This window comes from Pectinophora gossypiella, chromosome 4 (genome assembly GCF_024362695.1).
Source record: "Pectinophora gossypiella chromosome 4, ilPecGoss1.1, whole genome shotgun sequence".
Taxonomy (NCBI): domain Eukaryota; kingdom Metazoa; phylum Arthropoda; class Insecta; order Lepidoptera; family Gelechiidae; genus Pectinophora; species Pectinophora gossypiella.
Genome location: NC_065407.1, coordinates 1500012 through 1521075, shown reverse-complemented (window position 1 = coordinate 1521075; position 21064 = coordinate 1500012). Strand labels below are relative to the sequence as shown.

The following is a 21064-nucleotide window of genomic DNA, read 5'->3' as shown; positions in this document are numbered from 1 at the left end:
TTACGAAATAAATGAATATGTATTTTGGTTATGGGAAGTGTCTCTATGGATATAGGACGATACGTTTGTAATTACTACTAGCTGATAAGATTTCGTGACATTACGTATATTAAGGTTCTCTAACAATTAGATTACTTACTTACATCCTTCTTGGAACCGAGACAACTCAACTCAATAATGGCGTCATTAGCGGTACTCTATATGCCTTATGTGGATATGGCTCGGCAGGGCGCGTGCCCGGTTTAAAAGTAAAAATAGTAAAACGTATAAATAGTTCCTACTAGAGCTGGGGGTTTAAAAACGCCACATCGAAGCAATTTATCTAAAAAAGCAATACTGCTATTTTTCATAATTAAAACACGGCAAATTTTTTTTTTTTTTAAATATTGAATTTTAGAAGAAAATTATGAATCTACCTACTCCACTCCAATCTCATCAGTCAGTCAGTCATCCCGTGATCATGGCACTTGCAACAGTGTCGAAATATCGGGAGTCACATATCCCCGATTTAAACTGCTATTTTTCTTTTGTTAATATTGCGCACTTATTATTATATGCGCGATGATGTGTCAGGGTTTACCCCAACGGTAAATAGACGTGATGTTATGTATGTACCTATGTCTGTAAATGACAAATACTTAGTAATATTCTCTATTCTTTCTTCTCTATTTTCTTTTTTTTATTATTATATCTTTTCGTTTTTTGTTTTTAAAATAATATAAACATATTATTATAAAAGCTACTACTTAATTCTAATAGGGGATTTAATATATCCATAATTCATAATTCAAAGTACAGTTTGCAGTATCAAATACTGAACATATTTTACTTTAAACGGTGAGCATATTTATTCAATGAATGGTATTATTTAATCATTTTGAAGTAAGTCAAGAAAAATTACTTAAAAATACAGTCCACAAAAAGCGGCTGATTATTAATATAAAATCGTATATGTTAAAAAGTAAATTATATATTATGTGTTTCTACAAAGTAAGTATGTAAAAAGATATAAGTACTTTGTAAAATCTAACTTAACATAATATCAGTCAGTAATTTAACAGAAAAAGAGCAACTTTTTTGTACTTATTGTAGATTTGCGACAGATGGCATTAACTGCTTGGCCGGACAAATTGGGAGCGCTGAGGGCTCTGACCCGGTGCAAAAAATCATTTTGAGGTTCAAAATTATTTTTTAAATATTCACCTTTTGTTAGTTGTCGTTAAGCGTTAGAAGGCTATGAATATTATTTAATTTCCGTGTAGCATTTGAATATCGAAGGTGCAGCTCTAGCATGCACGATAAAAACGTTTAATTTACGCGCATACGCCGCAGCGCGACACTTATTCTCTTTATGTGTGTTGTTTGAGCCAATAACTGCTAGCAACTCATGGTTGAAGGCCGCTACACTGCTGTCAGGTCTGCACTAATCAATGGGATTTAATTACCTTTACTAAAATAGACGCCTCCAGAGACTAAAATATAGATGACAGTTTCTTTTGGTTTTGGGTTTGATTATCACGTGCTCAACGGATTCAGACATGTTTCTGAGTTGACATCAAGTGGAATTTTTCGTCACAAAATATTCATGAATTTCCGACAGAAAATTCCACTTGATACTCAACTCAGAAGCTCAGAATCATAGTCTGAATCATCTCCCTCAGTATTCTTTACAATGTCACTAACACCCTGTATTAAATAAACTTTCTATAGCTATAAAGATCTGGAAGAAATTTCCACATTAGCAATAAGGCCACCTTTTGTATTACTTTAATAATATTTTTTGAGCTGTAAAGAGTTATTGTATTATGTTATTTATGATATTTTCCAAAATTGTTATGAAAGTGAATAAACAATTTGAGGCGTAAGGGACCTCAGGTTTTAAATCTAAGCTTTGAACATTGTTTTACATTCTGGGTTATACTCGCTCTTTTTATTTTGTTAAGTACTTATGGAAATACTAAATGTTTGTGCAATATACTTAATTAGTATCAAAAACATACTTTTATAGTTTGTAAAGAGTTTAACCATAGCTTATAGGTACCTATTGTCTTCTATCGTGTGGATCAAGAGGAGGACTACCAACCTCAGCAACCCTGGTGTCAGGGTTATTATTGAGCCGCCATAGGCCCCTGACATGGCTCGTGTAACCACGTACTTTACTTACATCACCTACCTACCTACCTAGTCATAAATTAATATAGTAATACACTTTCACTAGTAACATTACGATACTTACATTGTAGTTTTGTACATTAGATAATAAAGTTGTATGTTCGTATGCATTTTTTCGTTAGAATAGAATAGAATAATTTATTTGCCCGAAAACAGTTCGCTGTTTTATAATATAATTGACCAAATCACGTTTCTATAACAAGCTGTAACCCGACCTAATTACATGACACATTAAATATATATTTGCTAGTTGGAAGACATAATTAATTGGAAATATCAAACAGTACTTAGTTTTAATTAATTTAGACGGGTTTTAGAATAAGTACAAAAATATATTGTTCATTAAATTGTTCAAAAAAGATTGATTTACTTTTTATTTATTATTTATCTACTTTATTTAAAAAGAGACATGACTGTTAATGTGCACAATGCACATACAATTATTATTCATACATTCTTATCGTGACTTACTTACTCATTAAAAACTAAAAAAAACTAACTGGGTTTTTAATCATTAAAAAACTTGAACAACGAAAATTGAGTGTAGAATATAGCACCGATTTTAGATGACAAACTTGTTGTTTCCAAGTCAATGTAAAAATGAAGTTACAATTTTATAATGTCGTTCCTGCTCTTAAAGATAGAGTAACTCGAGGCATGTTCTCAAATTAGCTTCGGAGGAGCCGCCCCGCACGGGAGCCGCTCGTAAAAAACTGCTTATGTGGCGGCTAAAAACTCCAGGAAGGAACATAATGTAGTAGCGGCCATAAAAAGTGAATGCAGTGCGTGCACGTGGAGTGCACCGGGGAGCGGGGCGGGGATCGGGGAGCCAGCGGGGGGCAGCGGGGCGCGGGCGGGGATGGGGGTGTGTTTACGGCGAGGGGCGGCCGGCGCTCGAGCTGGCCGCGAGCGTGAGCGCGCCAGTGTTGTGGTAGGTCGCAGCCCGTGCGCCCGCATCCAGCGCGCACTCACCGTCGCGAAGCCGACCCGGCAGAACATGCCAACCCACGATCGATCTTAACTCTATTTTTTAATCACGCGTTATCAAATACTTATCAATCTCGTGAACGAAGACTCTACAGACTTTTACCGGTGCAGATAAATGCATACCGTGAAGCCGATGTGAGATGGCCTTATCTCTCCAGTCCTCGCAGAATTCCAGAGGTTCGTGGTAGTTTTTGTTTGGTGCGCCTCGCTGTCTCCGGTCGCTGAATCTGAAGTGCATGTGTGTAAAAGTTTCAAAAGTTAGCGGCGCGACATGCGTGTGGCGCGCGCCGCGATTGGCCGCCGGCACCCGCACACATGTTTTGCATCGGAGCTTTTGCAGATTCAGTGAACCGTAGGCGGCTGAGAGCGTAGCGTTGTGCTACGACTCCGCTACGAGCGAGCGCGGCTCGTAGCAGTCGTCTTTTGTTTTATTTGTTTTCATGGTGATAAATGGTATGTTTATTTGAATACATTAATTATATTTATGTAATATTTGTTTTTGGAATGCTTTTTTATGTTAGTTTTATTATGATAAAGAAAATTGTTGAAGTAAATATTATTTAAATCAGTTTACTTTATCGTTTGCATGGAGTTACACTGCTTTTAAAGTTCTTTAAGAGCCTTATAGATTTATAATTTTCCACTGACTTATGCCCAATGTTTCTTTCAACTTTCCCTTTTTCATTTATGTATTTTTTCCATTGCAAAATTTGACAATATATTTATTTGTTTGTATGTATAGGTTTTTGTTATGTAATTCATAACATGTTGTTATTTTGCTCCCAATTTAAATGTTTAAGTTTGTAGGGACGTGTTATTTTTTTAAATATTATTGCCAATATAAAATATCCGAAGATTGTCGTTAGGTTATAGTAACTCGTTTATAATTTTCTGCTCATTAGTTAATGAGATGATTGGTCGTGGCGTGTTATATATCTTTGTCCTTAACAACAAGATAATTAGTCGGTAATGTACCTGCTTAGTATAATTGTTTCCGAATCTATACGGATAATATGATTTCCCGGAATATGGATTTAAGCAATTTAAGGAATTTGCCGTCGCAAAAGTGTGGAACTAAAAATAATTTAAAAAATCACTAAAATGGTAATGAATTTTCCGAGAGGAAATTCCACTTGTTATCAATCCAGAATCATAGTCTGAATCATTCAGCAAAAAACATCACATAACATAAGCTCGTGACTATATCCCAATCGGGGTAGTCAGAGGTAAATCCATCGCAAGATGGACTGATGGACATATAACGCAAGGTGAACTAAGTACCCTCACTTCTACGAGCTTTCTGCTATCATGATCATAATATTACTTTAGTTAAAATATATCGCGCGATTCTTTATTAACTTTATATAGTAATAATAATTATTAAAAAGGTTTATTCAGGTAAAACCTACGACACACATATACATTTACAACATTAAAATATACACACATTAATATTTAGTTGGTAAACATACAGATATATGAGTGCCGCAACTAACCAAAAAACGCCAGGGTTCAGTGAAAAAAAAAATATAATTATTATTTTTATTATTTTATATATAAAATATTTTTTTTTAGTCAATTAACTTAGTTAATAAATTAATATATATTCTAATAATAATATAAATAAATATTACTTAATTGAGGTTTATTTTTGTAAAGCCACGTGTACTGTTTTGTTATTAGTAAACGCAATTTATAATTATTAACTTAATTACATTATTTATCTAATACTTTCACCGCTATTATAAATACACCCATGTCAAAAAAAAAATAGAATAACAAAGTAGAAGATTACATTATAAAGAAAAAATACTTATATAAATGTAAGTAGGTACTTATATATTTTTTTCTACAGTTGTGTAAATTGCCATTAGAAATCTTAAGATGGTTGGATCAATTTGCCTTTTTTCACATAGACATACGCAATCAAAGGTAAATATTAGTCAGATTGGTAGGTGGTACTAGGTACATTCGTAGCTTTACGGGAAAAAGGAAAATTAGGATAATCTGTAAAAACTGAAATCGTGTATTGAACACAGACATACAATGTGCAATGAAAATACAGACAATTATAATATGACCAATTGCTGCAGATATGCGGCGGTCCCTGAACTAAGCTCAGCTTGTATCCCAGGGCCCAGATTACGATTTCGTATGTTAAGATTTGCATAATTGACACACGGATAGAATACAGAAAAAAAAATCTCATCTTCGTGGGATTCAACTGAACAACGTCAATAGAATCAGTTCGTTACGTACTTAATAAAAATCTATAAAATGAAAGACTTTAGCAAAGCCTAAAATCAGTGCAAATGTATTTATTGTATATCTGTATGTTAAGAAAAAGCAGGCCTTATGCCTACTAGTATGCATACATCCTATAGAGGATGTAAACTATAATAATTATATGTAAACTATAGTTATCTTTTAAGTGTAAAATATTTATTGACATAAAAATAATAATTAGATTAAATTATTAGATGAAATGTACCTTATCTGACAGTACGGTAACGGTGGGTGTATAGTATATACACCTCTGCCTACCCTTTCGGGGATACAGGCGTGAAGCTACGTTATTACCTCACCTGATAATGCCATGTGGATTTATAATTGCTAATGATATAAACGGCATAATAAATGAGGAAAACGGTACTAGAACACGTGTACGATATTCCTTAACCTCTGAAGTTTAATAATTTAGTATTTCCTGATATAATATTACACGAGTATAATTACTTTTAAATATATATATATATATATATATATATATATACGTGACTCAAGTAACGACTTAGTACTTACATCAGTAAGTAAGAAGAAGATATAAATATTCTTTATTGCACAAAAAAATAAACGATTGTCATATCAAAAGTCAGAATTATTTATTCAACGTGGCTAAACGTAAGGCCAATTTTACATTCGTTGAATCTACGTCATTTAGCAATGTGTTAAGGAGAAGTAATGACAAGAAACTGCAACAGCAACACATCTTTTGAATCAATGTAGTTATTAATTCTTAGAGGGGCACATTTAATACCAGGCCTTTTTGTCATTTATGTAATCATTGGTGCTAATTCCTGTACACACTATCTAATTTTATTTTAAGTTACATCAGACATTTTCTTATTCGCTGAAAGGGACGGGTAATCGACAGGCATAAAATTTATGGAACACACTTCAATTTTAGGCAGAAATTTAAAAATCCCTTCCAAAAAATTTACAGTAGAGGGGTTACATATGCAACCCCGATTATATGAGCGAGATGCCTATTTGATTCGCCTGGATTATTAATTCATTTTAAAATTAACAGTTGTCAATCATCCGTCCCTTTCTTTTTCGGCGGATAAGAAAATGACAGGTACTTATAACTTAAAATAAATTTAGGATGTGTCTGCCGGAATCGGGGCCATTAATCTTATAAAAAGCTATTTTACATAAAGTATGCTTAACATGAGTTTTTAAATTTATTTTCTGCCGTATTTTTAAATATCGTTTAGTGTCTAGAGTACAATAAGCTTATGCAGTATAAAAGGCAATAATTATCATTAATTATAATAGCTAAATTCACTACCTAGTTCTACTTGCTGATCATCATCCTCCTGCCCTTACCCCCATTTTTAGTGTGGTCGGCACAACATATATTCCTCTTCCATTCTTTCTGTCAGTTGTCATCTCAGTACTCACACCTTTCACACGCATCCTTCTTCACATCATTTCCCGATTGCTTTAGCTACCTATAGAGGCGGCCAATCAGACAACAGACACTTCAAGACCCCCATACCGACCCCGCCGGCGTGGTCAACGATTTCCTCATTCGGCACTAGGGCCGATTAATTCTATCAAATATCAACTGGGCACCCTCAGAGCCTCAGGCCTGTTATCTTAAATTTTGTACCGGGTGAGAGCCACACCGCTCCCCATTTGTCCGGCCAAGTAGTTAATGCCATCTACGGCAAATCTACAACAAGTCACGTCAAAAAAAAACTTCACATAAATTTATCCGCATTTTTCTTTTTGTTCTTATCTTAGTGCTACTTGCTGATAACTGTCTGATACTATCCAGAATTTATCTAGCAGGTAGACTATCATAAATTTTAGCAGTAAGTGGTGAAACAAGGACCGTCAATATTAATTGAAAACGCTATTTTCGACGTATACTGTACCTACTTATTAGTAATAATATTTTTTAATTATTTAATAACGTAATTTATCACCGCAAAAATAACCTAAAACTAAAAAAAAAACTATTACTTATTTATTAAACACGATATCTTTTTTATTCAAAGTAAATTTGTTTTTAACCACAATCTCACCGGATGGTAAGTGAAAATGTGGCCTAAGTAGTACACGCTCACCTATGCAATGCCTATTTACTCTAGTACTTTACAATTATGCCACTCCTAGACATTGAGTATTCGAGATATTATCTACTAGTGGTACCATAATGTCTCAATGCTCTTAACTACCCGGTATAAAAATACCAACAAAGTATTTCCTCGCAATTCGGGTTACATGATAGAGTTCCTTGTAATCCTTTTTCAACTCTATCTGTTGAAGCCTCAAGAATACGCCGGGTGCCCCGCTTAACCCTAAACCGCCGAAACCGTACTATAATCTGTGCGTGCTTACGTCCGAATACCGACAACGTAATCCCATTATATGTAGCTTTAAGGAAATTAGGCCATTACTACCTACGCACTCTGTCCCATAACTCAACTCGTTTTTACTATCCCAATATATTAACTGACTTAAGGGTAACTTATCTACTCTTGATACACTTTTACTTCATAATAATGAATACTATTTTTACAATCTTCTTCTTCTGTCGTGCGGGTAGTGAGGTGGAATACCAACCCTATCAACCCTGGTGTCAGGGTTATTATTGAGCCGCCCCTGACGTGGCTCATGTAACGACTACAATATACATTGTACTTATATTGTATTTTTACATTATAAATGAATCGTGTTTGTCGTTGAATGATCGTTTTTGTAAAAGTAAGATTGCCATTTGCATTCGACTGAGTGGCTCTCATACTCAGTGTCTCAACCAACGGCTTTCAAGTTACTCTTTCTTAAAGCTCCGATCAATTTCAGACAGCACTTGCGCTTTTCAAGAATTCCCTTTAACGCCATTCTCACTTTCATGTTGAAACTAAAAGAATCCTTTAACAGTCGAGAACAGAAGCCATAATGATCCAACAATAAGGATGTCGTTGTTGTCGCTATCGACGGAACCCTTGCGCTATAATGAGTTATGGAGTGTCTGCCGCAGGCGACTCCATAAAAGTATTGAGTATGGGTTATTGACAAATATTTATGGCGTATAAAGAGGGGATAATTACAACTCTTTAGCACATAAAAAGCGGCGTTCGGAAGGGTGCGGCGCGCTGTAAAAATTTATCACCTACATTGTCACCCGACGGCGGCCGACAATAAAACACCGCTTTATGCCACTGCGCAACTTCTTTATCCCACTTTGAGCAATAGCATTTTTTACATCGCATAATACAAATCAATATCGACTATTTGTTATGTAATCAATACATCAAAAAGCTAACAGAAATCGTTACGTGAAAAATTACCAGAAAGAAGCGATATAATTAATCACATATTAAGAAATAATTATGAGAATTATTAATTTAATACACAATAATACCGCAATGTTTAATTAGGTAATAATAATTGATATCTAGTCCAAAACAAGAAATAAGTAGCACATTATTTTAATCGATTGACATCAGTTATAATTACACATTTTTGCATAATATTGCTACTTGAAGTCATTATGTGACATCCGGTTTCAATAACCTTCAAAAATCAATCATAATTCAATTATGTGAAAAAAGCCGCCAAAGGCACATTTGGATACGTAAATAGGTACATTTTATTCAGGTATTTAATACCTAAATAAAGTAATAAGATATTGGTTTATTTGTAAGTTTGAATGAAGTATCTGTCGGCGTTAATCCCGTTGTGCCCGCGGAGTATTTACTCGTTAAACTTTTACATTAGGTCTGGTATTATAATTCTGGGCACATCACGAGTGCGGCTCGCTGTTCGTCCTCCAAACGAGAGGAATGTTATTAAAAAGTTATGGGATAAGCCGGTACGTGCCGCGCGCCGCCGCCGCCCCTAATCACAAACTTTAAAATTATCTTAGACTACTCCTATAATATGATTCACGCCCTCAATAACATAATCAAGTCCAAGATAGACAAATCCAATATTAAAACCAAATAATAGTATAAGCTTACTATATTTCCATTTGGGATAGTTAGAGGTACAGCATCGCATGATGAACTAAGTACCCGCGTCTCACCGAGCTACTCGTTGTAGACCAACGGGATTAGTGAACCGATAGCTAACTGTGTTAGTGAAAATTGCACTTAAGATGAATTAACTCATTGGTGGATTAAAGACAAAGTAAAATGCAAAAGAAGTACTTTTACAATGTAAACGCCGAGGCAAGTATCGCCTGGAGGGAGCAGTCGGAGGACAATATTATGCCTCCTCCAATTAGGCAGCGGTGAGTCCGCCGGGCCCGGAATTAATTCCACGGCTAAGTAGATAATGTAGGACTCCCCCCGCGCGCCGCCGCCTCTTCACGCCTCGAGGAGAACTTTCAATTATGATTTTGTCTAATTTTAATTAAGTGCTCTCAAAAAGGCTTTTCTTCGTCGAAATTAATATTTGAATATAATTTGGGCGGAGCGGGCGGGCGGAGTTTGCCGTTGGAGGATAATTAATTCCATTATATGGGTAAGTGGTCCGGTCCTCCCCTGCCCCCGCGGCCGCGTTCGCGCCGTCCGTCCGCCTGGCTACTGTTTGCGGTAACAAATATCTAAGGTTTTCTTCTTGGACAAATGCATAGCCACCTCTACATACGAAGCATCGAGTATCTTGTAGGTAGTTCATTGTTCTAAAATACTGACTAGACACACAAACTATCAGTAGCTAGTAGCGATCGGTTGCCGGCGCAATTTGCGCAACAGGTCGGGGCGGAAGCGACCTGCAGCCGTGATTGCGACCAAATGTTTCCTCCGCAGCGTCTGGCAAACGGTTTTTGCCGCGTTTTTTGCGTCTCCCGCTGATAAGTGTGCTATCGATAGGTTCGGCTGTGTGTTTGTTTAGGCCGAAACTAACCCGTGACGGAAGTGAACGTGACGAAACTCACTCTTTCGAATTATAATGACAAAGAAATTGGTGAAATTCTCATTAATTACCTTAGATATACCCTTTAATTAATTTTATTATTGCAAGCTGTTGCATGCGTAAATGTCTCATTTTCGTTCTTCTGTTCAGATGACTAGGGAACGATATGATGCTAACAGAATAATTGTTGTCGTAGGTGTGTCAGTGAGATCGCTGTCGAGCATGCGTCAGGAGTCGCTGCCGATGCTGGCGGAGCGGCTGCTGGCGACGCGTGCGGCGGCGCTGGTGGCGGGGCTGCCGGCCGAGCTGTACTCGGGCGCGCTGCTGGCCGCGTGGCCGCCCTCGCCGCCCGCGCCGCTGCTGCCGCCGCCCGACCTCGACCGCCGCAAGCGTCGCCGCACGCCCAAGCTCGAGGACTCCTCCGCGCCACCCTCGCCGCCCTCCTCCGGGTCCTCGCCCGGCGCCGCCGAGCCCCCCCGCGACAAACTCTTCACTTGCAAGGTCTGCTCCCGCTCCTTCGGCTACAAACACGTCCTCCAGAATCACGAGCGCACCCACACCGGCGAGAAGCCTTTCGAGTGCGGCGAGTGCCACAAGCGCTTCACCCGGGACCATCACCTCAAGACCCACCTGAGGCTGCATACGGGCGAGAAGCCGTACAGCTGTCCGCACTGCCCGCGGCACTTTGTGCAGGTGGCCAACCTGCGGCGCCACCTCCGCGTGCACACCGGGGAGCGGCCGTACGCGTGCGCCCGCTGCCCCGCGCGCTTCTCCGACTCCAACCAGCTGAAGGCGCACGCGCTGGTGCACGAGGGCGACGCGCCCTTCGCATGTCGCTGCGGCGCGCGCTTCCGGCGGCGGCAGGCGGCCGCGCTGCACCGCTGCACGGGGGTGGGCTGCGAGGCGGGTGCCGCCAGCCCGCCCGGCGCCGCCGCCCCCGACTGGCGCTGGGACGACTGGCCCGAGCAGACGGAGCCGGAGGACCTATCGCTGCCGCGGCGGCCGGCCACGCCGGACTCGCCCACGGACCTGCGCGTGCACTCCGCGTAGTGCGTGCAGAGCCCCCGCCCCGCGCCGCGCCGCGCGCCGCTGAGCCGGTATACGAGTTCCTCCCGCGTAGACCCGCGCCGCGCCGGCGAGGCTGACCTCCCCTACCGGACGCTCGCTCGGTCTCTTCAGCCCCTCTGGTGAGCCTCACGATTCCGTGCGACATCTTTTGAAATCAATAATTCTCGCTCCACTAATTGTTGGAACTTTAACGGTACATTTTTTAGGAATTTTTTTATTTAGAGTTCTCGGTACGACTACTGACGTAGCCTATTAAGGTAGCCGTCTATTCACTTTTTTACGATTGCGAATGCAATGTCCGCCATAAAAACGGTTTTTGCGCCCATGTTACAGTTTTAAACTTTATTGTCGAACCATTTGCATAATCGCCGAGCGAGGTGATGCAAAAAGCGACCATTTTGTTCTTTTGTTCGCTGCATCTCGCAAAAACACTGAAAGAACATAATTGCACAAAAGATATTTCTTGATTTATTGGTCTCCATTGTTTTGGGATATGAAGAAAAAAATTGGTTCGTTATGGTGGAGGTGGACGCGCCGGTGCTCCCGCCTCGCTCGCAACCGGAATGCGCCGGGGAAGGCCGCGACATTGGCTTATTATTTCAGTCACAAAGGCTAGTTCACAATCGGTGATTATTAAGTATTGATTTGGCAGCGAGTTCCGCTCGGCGGACAAAGCGCCGCCATTGTGTGCGCCCTGATCCGTCGCGGCTCGCTACAACCGGTTCCTAATCACCCTTATTATCCACAATTCTCAGGTTTTTATCCTACAGCTTTTTATAAAATTTACCAGTTTTGTAAGTATTAATTTAAGGTCGTTTCTGCTGGAATTCCAATAATACGTAACCGATACTCGTTTCATAATTCGATAATAGGGGATGGTTGTTCGGAATCAATGAGGCTCGGAGCGGCCGAGCGCCCGTCCGCCGCCTGCCGGCCGCGCACAGCTTCTGTACATATTGCTGTCTCTATAAAATTATTTATTATTTATCAATTAGTTTATAGGCTCTTCGTATTTACGATAAATCTCAGGAATTAAAAATATTGCTGTTTGTACTGTATGTATATATTTATGTAGTTGTCGGTAGACTGCCGTGGGTGATGGGACCCAGGGCTCTCACACCGGGCTGTGTAAACATAAAGATGTGACGTATCTACAACAGACTGGGGCCATTTACACGCTGAATTGATATATGTTAGTTAAAATTTCTGTGTAGATTTAAGATACAGTCAAATATTAGGTATTGTATATAATTTAGTTATAGTAATATATGGTCCAATTCACCGTGCAAGTGGCCTTTAGTATTTAGAGTAAGAACTCAGACCACACGCGTGGTTGCAATTTGTTCTACGGGTATTCGTTTCCTACTAGATGTATTGTGATTGATTATTTTCTTCGTTTTTGATGTAATTTAAACAGAATAATTGTTCTGAATGTTTTAGCGCACATGATAAATGTATGTACGTATTTAAGTGGTAACTGATTGTTGATTATTATTATTTTATTTTCAACTAGAATTTAAGATTTCGCGGTAGTTTCTTCGAGTGTACATTGGAGTTAGGTGAACGAGATATTTTCCCAAAGAAATTATTGGTACAAAATTTAATGTGTACAAATTTAATAGTAATTTTCGATTAGGGTTCGTAATTCCTGTTGCAATGTTGTAATATTATGGTAGTTAGTGTAAGTGGAGTGGTGCCATTATCTACCTCATCGTGGTCAGAACGCGCCAGGGTATAGAGCCAAAGTTCTTGGAATATTTTCTATTGTCTATCGCAACTAAGATAACGTACAAACGTCGGATACCTGCCGCCACTACCGGAGTCAAACATAAGAGACTGATTTTTATTCCATTGTTTTATTTAAAACCAGATACCGCCTTATAGTGAAAACCACGTAAGCTCTTTTAGCAAATTTTGAATATGCACATTCTGGGGCCTGTTTCACAAAATAACAATTGTAAATTAAAACACATAATAACGGGTTCTTACCGCGTTTAAATCAGAGATATGAGACTCCCGATATTTCGACACTGGAAAAAAACGAATATCGGGAGTCTCATATCCCTGATTTAAACGCGGTAAGAACTCGTTATTATGTGTTTTAATTATGATAATAACCGCGTAAACCTAAAACAATGTATAAACAATTGTAAATTACAACGACAATTCGAAGTACTTACATTGCGGAATGTACGATTAGAAATAATTTCCAATTTATATTAGCTAATCACCAAATTGTCGATGTAATTTACAATTGTAAAAGTTTTATGAAAGAGGCCCCTGATGCCTTTGGCCTTTGCCTGAGGACTTTTCTTCAACAAAACCTCGATATCTTTCAATTAATTTTAAGTTGGATTGAAACTAGCGGGTCTATTGCGAGTATTTGTTATCATCTGAATGTGATATTTCAAAAGGCGCGTAAGTACGTGGTTTTCCTTACAAGGAGACGATACGCGTTCCGTTATTAACACAGGCTGGTTTCAGTGTTGGTACTATGACGTGCTTCTTACGATATTTGGTAGGTTATCCTTAGTATAAAATGTTGAAAATCTCATAGCGTTAGCTTTGATTTGCAATTATTTGAGTTCCTATTTTGATTGTCGAATTATTGTTTTGATTGATTGTTTTATTCATTAGTTATAGTGTTGCTCGATAATCGACTGTGTATATATCAATAATCGATATTTTCTAAGTCCCTAATATTCATATTTAGATTAGTTAGGGGCGCCGTAATCGATAATTTGGCAACACTAGTTAGTTAGTGAATGTTTAGCTGTCTGTGCCATCACAACTCTTGGTGTTGTCAGCCTCATCACATAGAAGTTTCTAATGTTAATTGTAAGGCAAATAATGGGAATTTAAAATGTGATTTTAGTTTTCATATACCTACTTAAACAAATACTGCCGTTAACAAATCTACCTCACGCTCGGAACACAGGTGTTTTTTTCCAAAATACCATATAATTATACCATAAAAACATGGATAACTTGTACAAATTATTATAAGAATATAAATGTGACATAATTATGGTACGATGAATATATATGTATTTCTTTATCAATGTCCAGTACATTATTATTATAATAAAATATGTTTGTTATTTAAACAGTTTGACTTTTTTAAACCCTGTAGTATAGACAAAAAAAATAGAAAAAAAACATCAAAAAAAAATAGATATTATAGTGTTGAAGTAGCTTTAAATAACCAGGCAATTTAACCACGCCAGGTTCTGCTTAGTGCAGTAGCAAACACGAAAAGAGACCACTTCTACGCTTTAACTTTTGCTGGATTGCTGCATTTGACATTGCCCATAAAGGTTGAAAGGAGCTAGCCGAGGACCGAAGCAGTTGGCGCAGGACAATTCAAGATGGACAAAATATCGCGACAATGCCTGGTTTGGTCTGTTGACGGAGTAAAGGGCCAGGCGACACGAAAGTGGCATAGCCTCCTGTTACTGAAGACATCTGCAGAGCGTGTGGTAAACCTTGCCGCTTTCACTTTGGCTTATATAGTCATTAAAGTGCTTCCTAGACACTGTATAAATAATCTGGAATATCTATGAGGTCTGATAATGACGATGTTTTGAACCATCAGATCCATAGAGTAATTTATTTCGTCGTTATAACGCGACCTTACATAACATAAACATACATAACCAGCCTATATACTTCCCTCTCAACCTACCGGAGGGGGTATGGAGCATACTCCACCACGCTGCTCCACTGCGGGTTGGTGGAGGTGTTTTACGGCTAATAGCCGGGACCAACGGCTTAGCGTACAGTCATGAGCAATATATTGTACCCACTTTAGGACTCTGTCGCACTAACATATTTGACATTTAGTGAGACTTACAGATCAATTTTTCAAAAACGTTTATGTGACATGGTACCAAAGTGTATACATATTAATGCTCGTGACCGTACCCTCCAAAGCACGGAATCATGTTACTTTTTCGGACAATCAAGTAATTCAAGTCTGTAATGTCCTTACTAAACTAAGGACAACGCCAGAAAGTGATTTCGGGTTCGATTCCCGATGGGGAATCTCCTCCTCCAGGACCTACAGATCACGAGCCCAATGCTTTAATCATTAGACCAACACCCCCAAGGTCTAGTTCGATAATCGCACAAATATAGATAGGTACCCACCTATTTTAATAACAACGATTATAATAGTGAAACTTTACACTTCATACCATATCTTACGCTGTTCTCTACCAATAATAGAATACAAAATGGGTAAATCCTTTTTCGTTAAAAACAAGTAGTAATATTATTATTTTTTTTGTTAATTAGTGTTAAGTATGCCGAATAAATATTTTCTTTCTTTCTTTCTTTCTTTCTAATAGTCCAAAAAAAATAGATTAGCCGTGGGATAATATCGCCCAAGGGGTAAAGCAGTAGTAGAAACGTAACTTATCTAAGATCGGCCGTAAGTAATGAGTTGACGCACTCACACAACTATCACACACACACACACATACACACACATACACACACAGTAGTACCAAACCGTTGCTTAAAGCGGCAATACACACGTGAGGTTTTTCCGTCGAGTTCCAGACAAACCGGGACGATGATCGGGAGCAAACTCAAACGCAAAAATATCTTAATTCGTTAGGTAACATACTTGACACTTTGAATCGAGAATTTATGCATAATAATAAGTAGGTTTCTTTTGCCAAAATCTCATCGCTTAAAACTACTGCTGCTGTCAATCTGCATAGTCGAGGAAACTGGAAAAGTAACTGCAAGAAAAACCGCGGCACAACGCCATAGACATTCTTAAAAATGTATATTTATTGAATACATTTTCAGTAATTTTGTTTCCTAATATTGCACAGGCGGTTATTCCCAAGCATTTCTAATTCTAAATAGAGCTTGATTCGACTATCGGAAACCGTTTGTCCCATTCATTTGTTTGAACACACGAGCGCATTTCCATAGTCGAATCAGCCTCACGAATCTGAGGGCCTAGCCAAATTGCTTATTTCTGTATAACTCGCACGAATCTAGATACCTCACAGGTACGGTCACGAGCATTAATATGTATACACTTTAGTACCATGTCACATTAACTTTTTTGACAAATTGAACTGTAAGTCTCACTAAATGTCAAATAATGTTAATGCGACGAGTCCTAAAGTGGGTACATAATATTGCTCATGACTGTACGCTTCGTCATTAATGCACGGTATTCATCTAATTCAACCCCATCAACCCTGGTGCCAGGGTTACTATTGAGCTGCAAAAGGCCCCAGACATGGTTCATGTAACGACTACTTATTTACATCAGTAAGTAGTAACCGGGACCAACGGTTTAACGTACCTTCCGAAGCAAGGATCATGTTACTTTTGGGCAATCAGGTGATCAGCCTGTAATGTCCTTTTTTTTTACGAGGAGAAATCCATCATGGATACCCAGCCGCCTGGGGAAAGCGACTGGGTTATGTGAGACTCCTACTCACTAAAACTCCTCGGAGCTCCACTACCTTCGCCGATTGGCGGGTGTCCGGGGACGTTGGCACATTCTTCCGTGCACCCGTCAGCGCTGTCCGAATCAGACGCTCCCTGGGTTTCAGGATGGGAGGAGCAGCCCATCCTGAACTCCGTATCTATGTGGTCTGCTGGGAACACACAGCAGACCACATCCTCCCTGAGAGCCTGTAATGTCCTAACCCAACTAGGGATCACAAAGTAATTTTTGTGATATTTCCTCACCGGGATTCGAACCCGGGACTTCCGGATCGTGAGCTCAACGCTCAACTACTGGACCACGGAGGCCGTTGTTCCACCGGATGAGAAAACCTGACGTGTGCAGCCGTTCTTAAGGTCGATGAGAAATGCGAACATGATTACACTGATTTTAGCTAGATAGTTCTACTCTAGGTCTATTTGGGATAAAACAAAATCGAGTGCCGGCGAATCCGATTTAGTATTTTTTTTTTTTTTATATATTTGGGACACCAACAGCTCTTAACAACTATAGCAAAAAGAAAATCATACTTAATAAAAACTAAGCCAATAACAGGTTTCCACTCTTCTTCTTAAAACTTAAGCGCACTGCAAAGGTTTAAGGACATGCACAGATGCCTAAGACAGTACAAAGACGCTGACTTAAACAATAAAAATAACGCTACTATCTTAATATTAAAAACTACTTAGAAAAAACTACTTAAAAAATTAATTAGCTTTAGTAAGTGAGTACGGTTTCTCTAAAATCATGTCGTCTGAGAAGATAAAGTATGAAGCTGATATTTGGAAATATGTTATGTTGAGCCGTGGTAGCCCAGGTTCCAATCCAATTTGTTTTCTCATGTTTGAATCATAAATGACTATCACGTGCTCAGCGGTGAAGGTAAACATCGTGAGGAAAGCCACATTACCGAGGAATGCATTTTCAGAGGTATGTGACCTAACCTATATTGGGCTCGTTTTCCCTTCGCAGGTTGGAAGGTCAGACACGCAATCGCTTCTGTAAAAAAACCGGACCTGTCAAATCTTCAGGTTAGGTAAGCGGACCCTTGAAAAACGGATAACGCTAGGGAGACGACGACGTAGGTAAGTACTCAAGCCGATTTTACTTATCATACTTTCTTGATCAAATTAAGGAAGTCTGTTTCTCAGAAAGTATTACTTACTTATATAATGAGAATGCATTTTCGGAGGTATGTGACCGAACCTGTATTGGGCTCGTTTTCCCTTCGCGGGTTGGAAGGTCAGCCAGTCGCTCTGTAAAAGACCCTGTGAAAAATCGGGATAATGCTAAGGAGTTGATGATGATGTTTGGAATATGTTGTTAGCTATGAAGCGTCGATTGTTGATACTGGACTTGTAGGACCAATGAGTTATTTTATCGCAAGTGCAATTTACATTAACATAGTCGGCGCTAATTGGTTATAGACGGTGATACGACTGACCGAATACTGAGGGACTTTCCAGGCTACGTTCGTGAATAACTATATAGATGGCGCTGTAAAGATTTTCCTACGTTTAGAAATAGAAATGTTTTATTGCGACCATGTGTTCGTACAAATTGTGGTGTTGTAAAAATACAGAGGTAAGTATTATAGTATCAACATGGACCCGGTAAGGGCACTGCAACTGGTAGAGAGAACAACATACTTAATTATTAGTCAGTGATACAATTTATATTTATCATGCTATATTTTAACAATATTCATCATCATCATCAGCCCATTAACGTCCCCACTGCTGGGGCACGGGCCTTGCCTATGAATGGATAGGGAGATCGGGCCTTAAACCATCACGCGGGTCCAGTGCGGATTGATGGTTCTTAACGACTGCTAATGCAGCCGGGACCGACGGCTTAATGTGCCTTCCGAAGCACGGAGGAGGAGGAAAAAAGTTTTCGAGATGAAAACTTTTTTTTGTGGTCACTCATCCTATGACCGGCCTTTGCGAAAGTTGCTTAACTTTAACAATCGCAGACCGAGCGCGTTTACCGCTGCGCCACCGAGCTCCTCATCTTTTATCAATTTTATATACGTTACATAATGTGATCCAAATATCAAGCTACAATATTTTTTATACATATTTCTGCCTTTACATTGTATTTTTGAATAATTGTATACACGAGTTATGAGAAAATCGGTAATTATCACGTTAAATCTGAACACCGTCATCTATATTGTTTTTGGGGAACGCAGCCTGGAAAATCCCTCATTCTGTTTATTTAACAGCACCTGTATTACATCATCATCATCATCATCAGCCGTACGACGGCCACTGCTGGGCATAGGCCTCCCCCAGCGGCTTCCCGCGACCTTCACCAGATCGTGGGTCCACCTTGTATTACATACCTGCAGTCATATAAGGACTTAAATATTTTTATGCGTATCAAATAGAAATCAGCATCCAGCTGCTTGTCTTCCCGGGCATGTCGTAAAATCCGACAGAGAGATTGTGTCCTTTCTAACATGATGGACAATTGTTATAGACGTGCTTCAGAATGCACGTTAAGTCCGTTTCCACTAAATATGTGGGCTAAAATATTTAGTCCCAGCCCATAAAATAATTTTGTAATGTGCAAAGTATAAGTAAGTAACTATTAAGTCTTTAAATAGTTTCTTTTGTACTCCTTGGCATTAGATATAAGTACAGTCAGCAAAATCACCATGTGGGTAAAGACGAAGTGACTAACAAAAATATTAGTAATGGGATATTACGATAATGACTCAATATTATTATATCTACCGCAGAATACGGCCATAATTTAATGTCATTGTTTGCAAGTACTTACTTCTTTTAATACCACACTTTACTTAAGTAAGTCTATTCAAAGTAGTATTAGTAGACTAGTTTAATGTGGGAAAACAGTCAGTCATTTATTAAGTCAAGGTAAGTCACGTGGGATTCCTCATATCCTTAGGGCTTCGTATCAAAAGTGGCTGCAAGTTGTCTCTTGATTATCTGTGGCTCTGACAACTTCTTTAGAGATCATGAGCATGAAATACCATGAGATACCATCATCATCACCTATCGAGACTCGGATAGGTGATGATGATGGTGATAGTAATGAACCGTATCGCCGTCTATCTTTTCAATTATTGAGTAGGTCATATAAAGCCCGGTGAAACGCGGTTTACGCGGCACACACAGGAAAAAAACAAAAGAGAAATAAAAAGAGTACAATAGGTGGCCTTATCGTTAAGTATCAGTCTTTTCCAGGTAACCTTTTAATTTGTAATTAGTATAGTAAGTCTCGGAATGTTATTAAGGTACCTACCTACCTACTTTTTTTTTGTAGTTCAATTAGTCCAACTCCAATGTTGTTTAAAACTACTCATATGAAAGTGATTGTTTCTCAGTAAGCGGATCAAATGTATTTTTTTTGAGAAATAAAGTATCTTAAACCTCAACCTTTCAGCATATTTCCCTCGCCATCCAACGGGGCAACGCTGCGAGTGTGATGGGCAAATTTGGTCGAGAGGTGATAAAAGGGAGCATCTTTAATTGAGCTTTTTAATTTAGTTTTAGTAGTATAGTTTTTTTTTTACCAACCCGCAGTGGAGCAGCGTGGTGGAGTATGCTCCATACCCCCTCCGGTTGATTGAGGGGAGGCCTGTGCCCAGCAGTGGGACGTATATAGGCTGTGTGTGTGTGTGTGTGTGTGTGTGTGTAGTTTTAATTATTTGTAATCTTAATGCCTAAAGTAAGTTATTTTAAGTTATGTACTTAGATGTTAATATATATTTTAAGATTTCGAGGAGTGTAGGACTAAATATATAATCTGTTCTATTACCTTTAAGTATAGGAGATAATTAATATTAATGATATGATAAACATAGGAATACTTGTAAGCATATATAAAAATAAAATAGGAACAAAAATAGATAAAACTTAAGAGCTTTCTGTTAGACCAACGCCTTGTCTTGTCTTGCGATGGATATACAATCAAAACGCAAAAATTTAGTCACTGAGCCCAGCGAATTATTTGTAAACAGTGTTGAAATTAAGAACCATTAGTTGTCATACTTAATTATAAAGTTTATGTTTTTGTTGGTGTTTTTGGTGTATTACAGAAACGACATGTAACCAGGGCCCTGTTTCATAAAACTTACAATTGTAAATTACAAAGACAATTTGATGTACATTGCGGAGTGTGTGATCACGAATATTTTGCAGTATCAAATTAGCCACGTAATGAACACCAAATTGTCGT

General features: G+C 38.7%; 2 protein-coding genes across 2 annotated transcripts in view; one reads left to right on the top strand and one right to left on the bottom strand.

The window, feature by feature from the left end:
* The window catches only part of LOC126366202 (uncharacterized), a 261987-nt gene that overhangs the window by 132318 nt on the left and 108605 nt on the right, over positions 1-21064 (bottom strand). The gene's annotated exons all lie outside the window — the stretch shown is intronic.
* LOC126366349 (protein krueppel-like) lies at positions 3035-11361 on the top strand. The gene is made up of 3 exons (XM_050009471.1): positions 3035-3177; positions 3289-3336; positions 10508-11361. The coding sequence occupies exons 2-3, from the start codon at positions 3300-3302 to the stop codon at positions 11359-11361; spliced, it is 891 nt and encodes a 296-aa protein (XP_049865428.1). The 5' UTR covers positions 3035-3177; positions 3289-3299.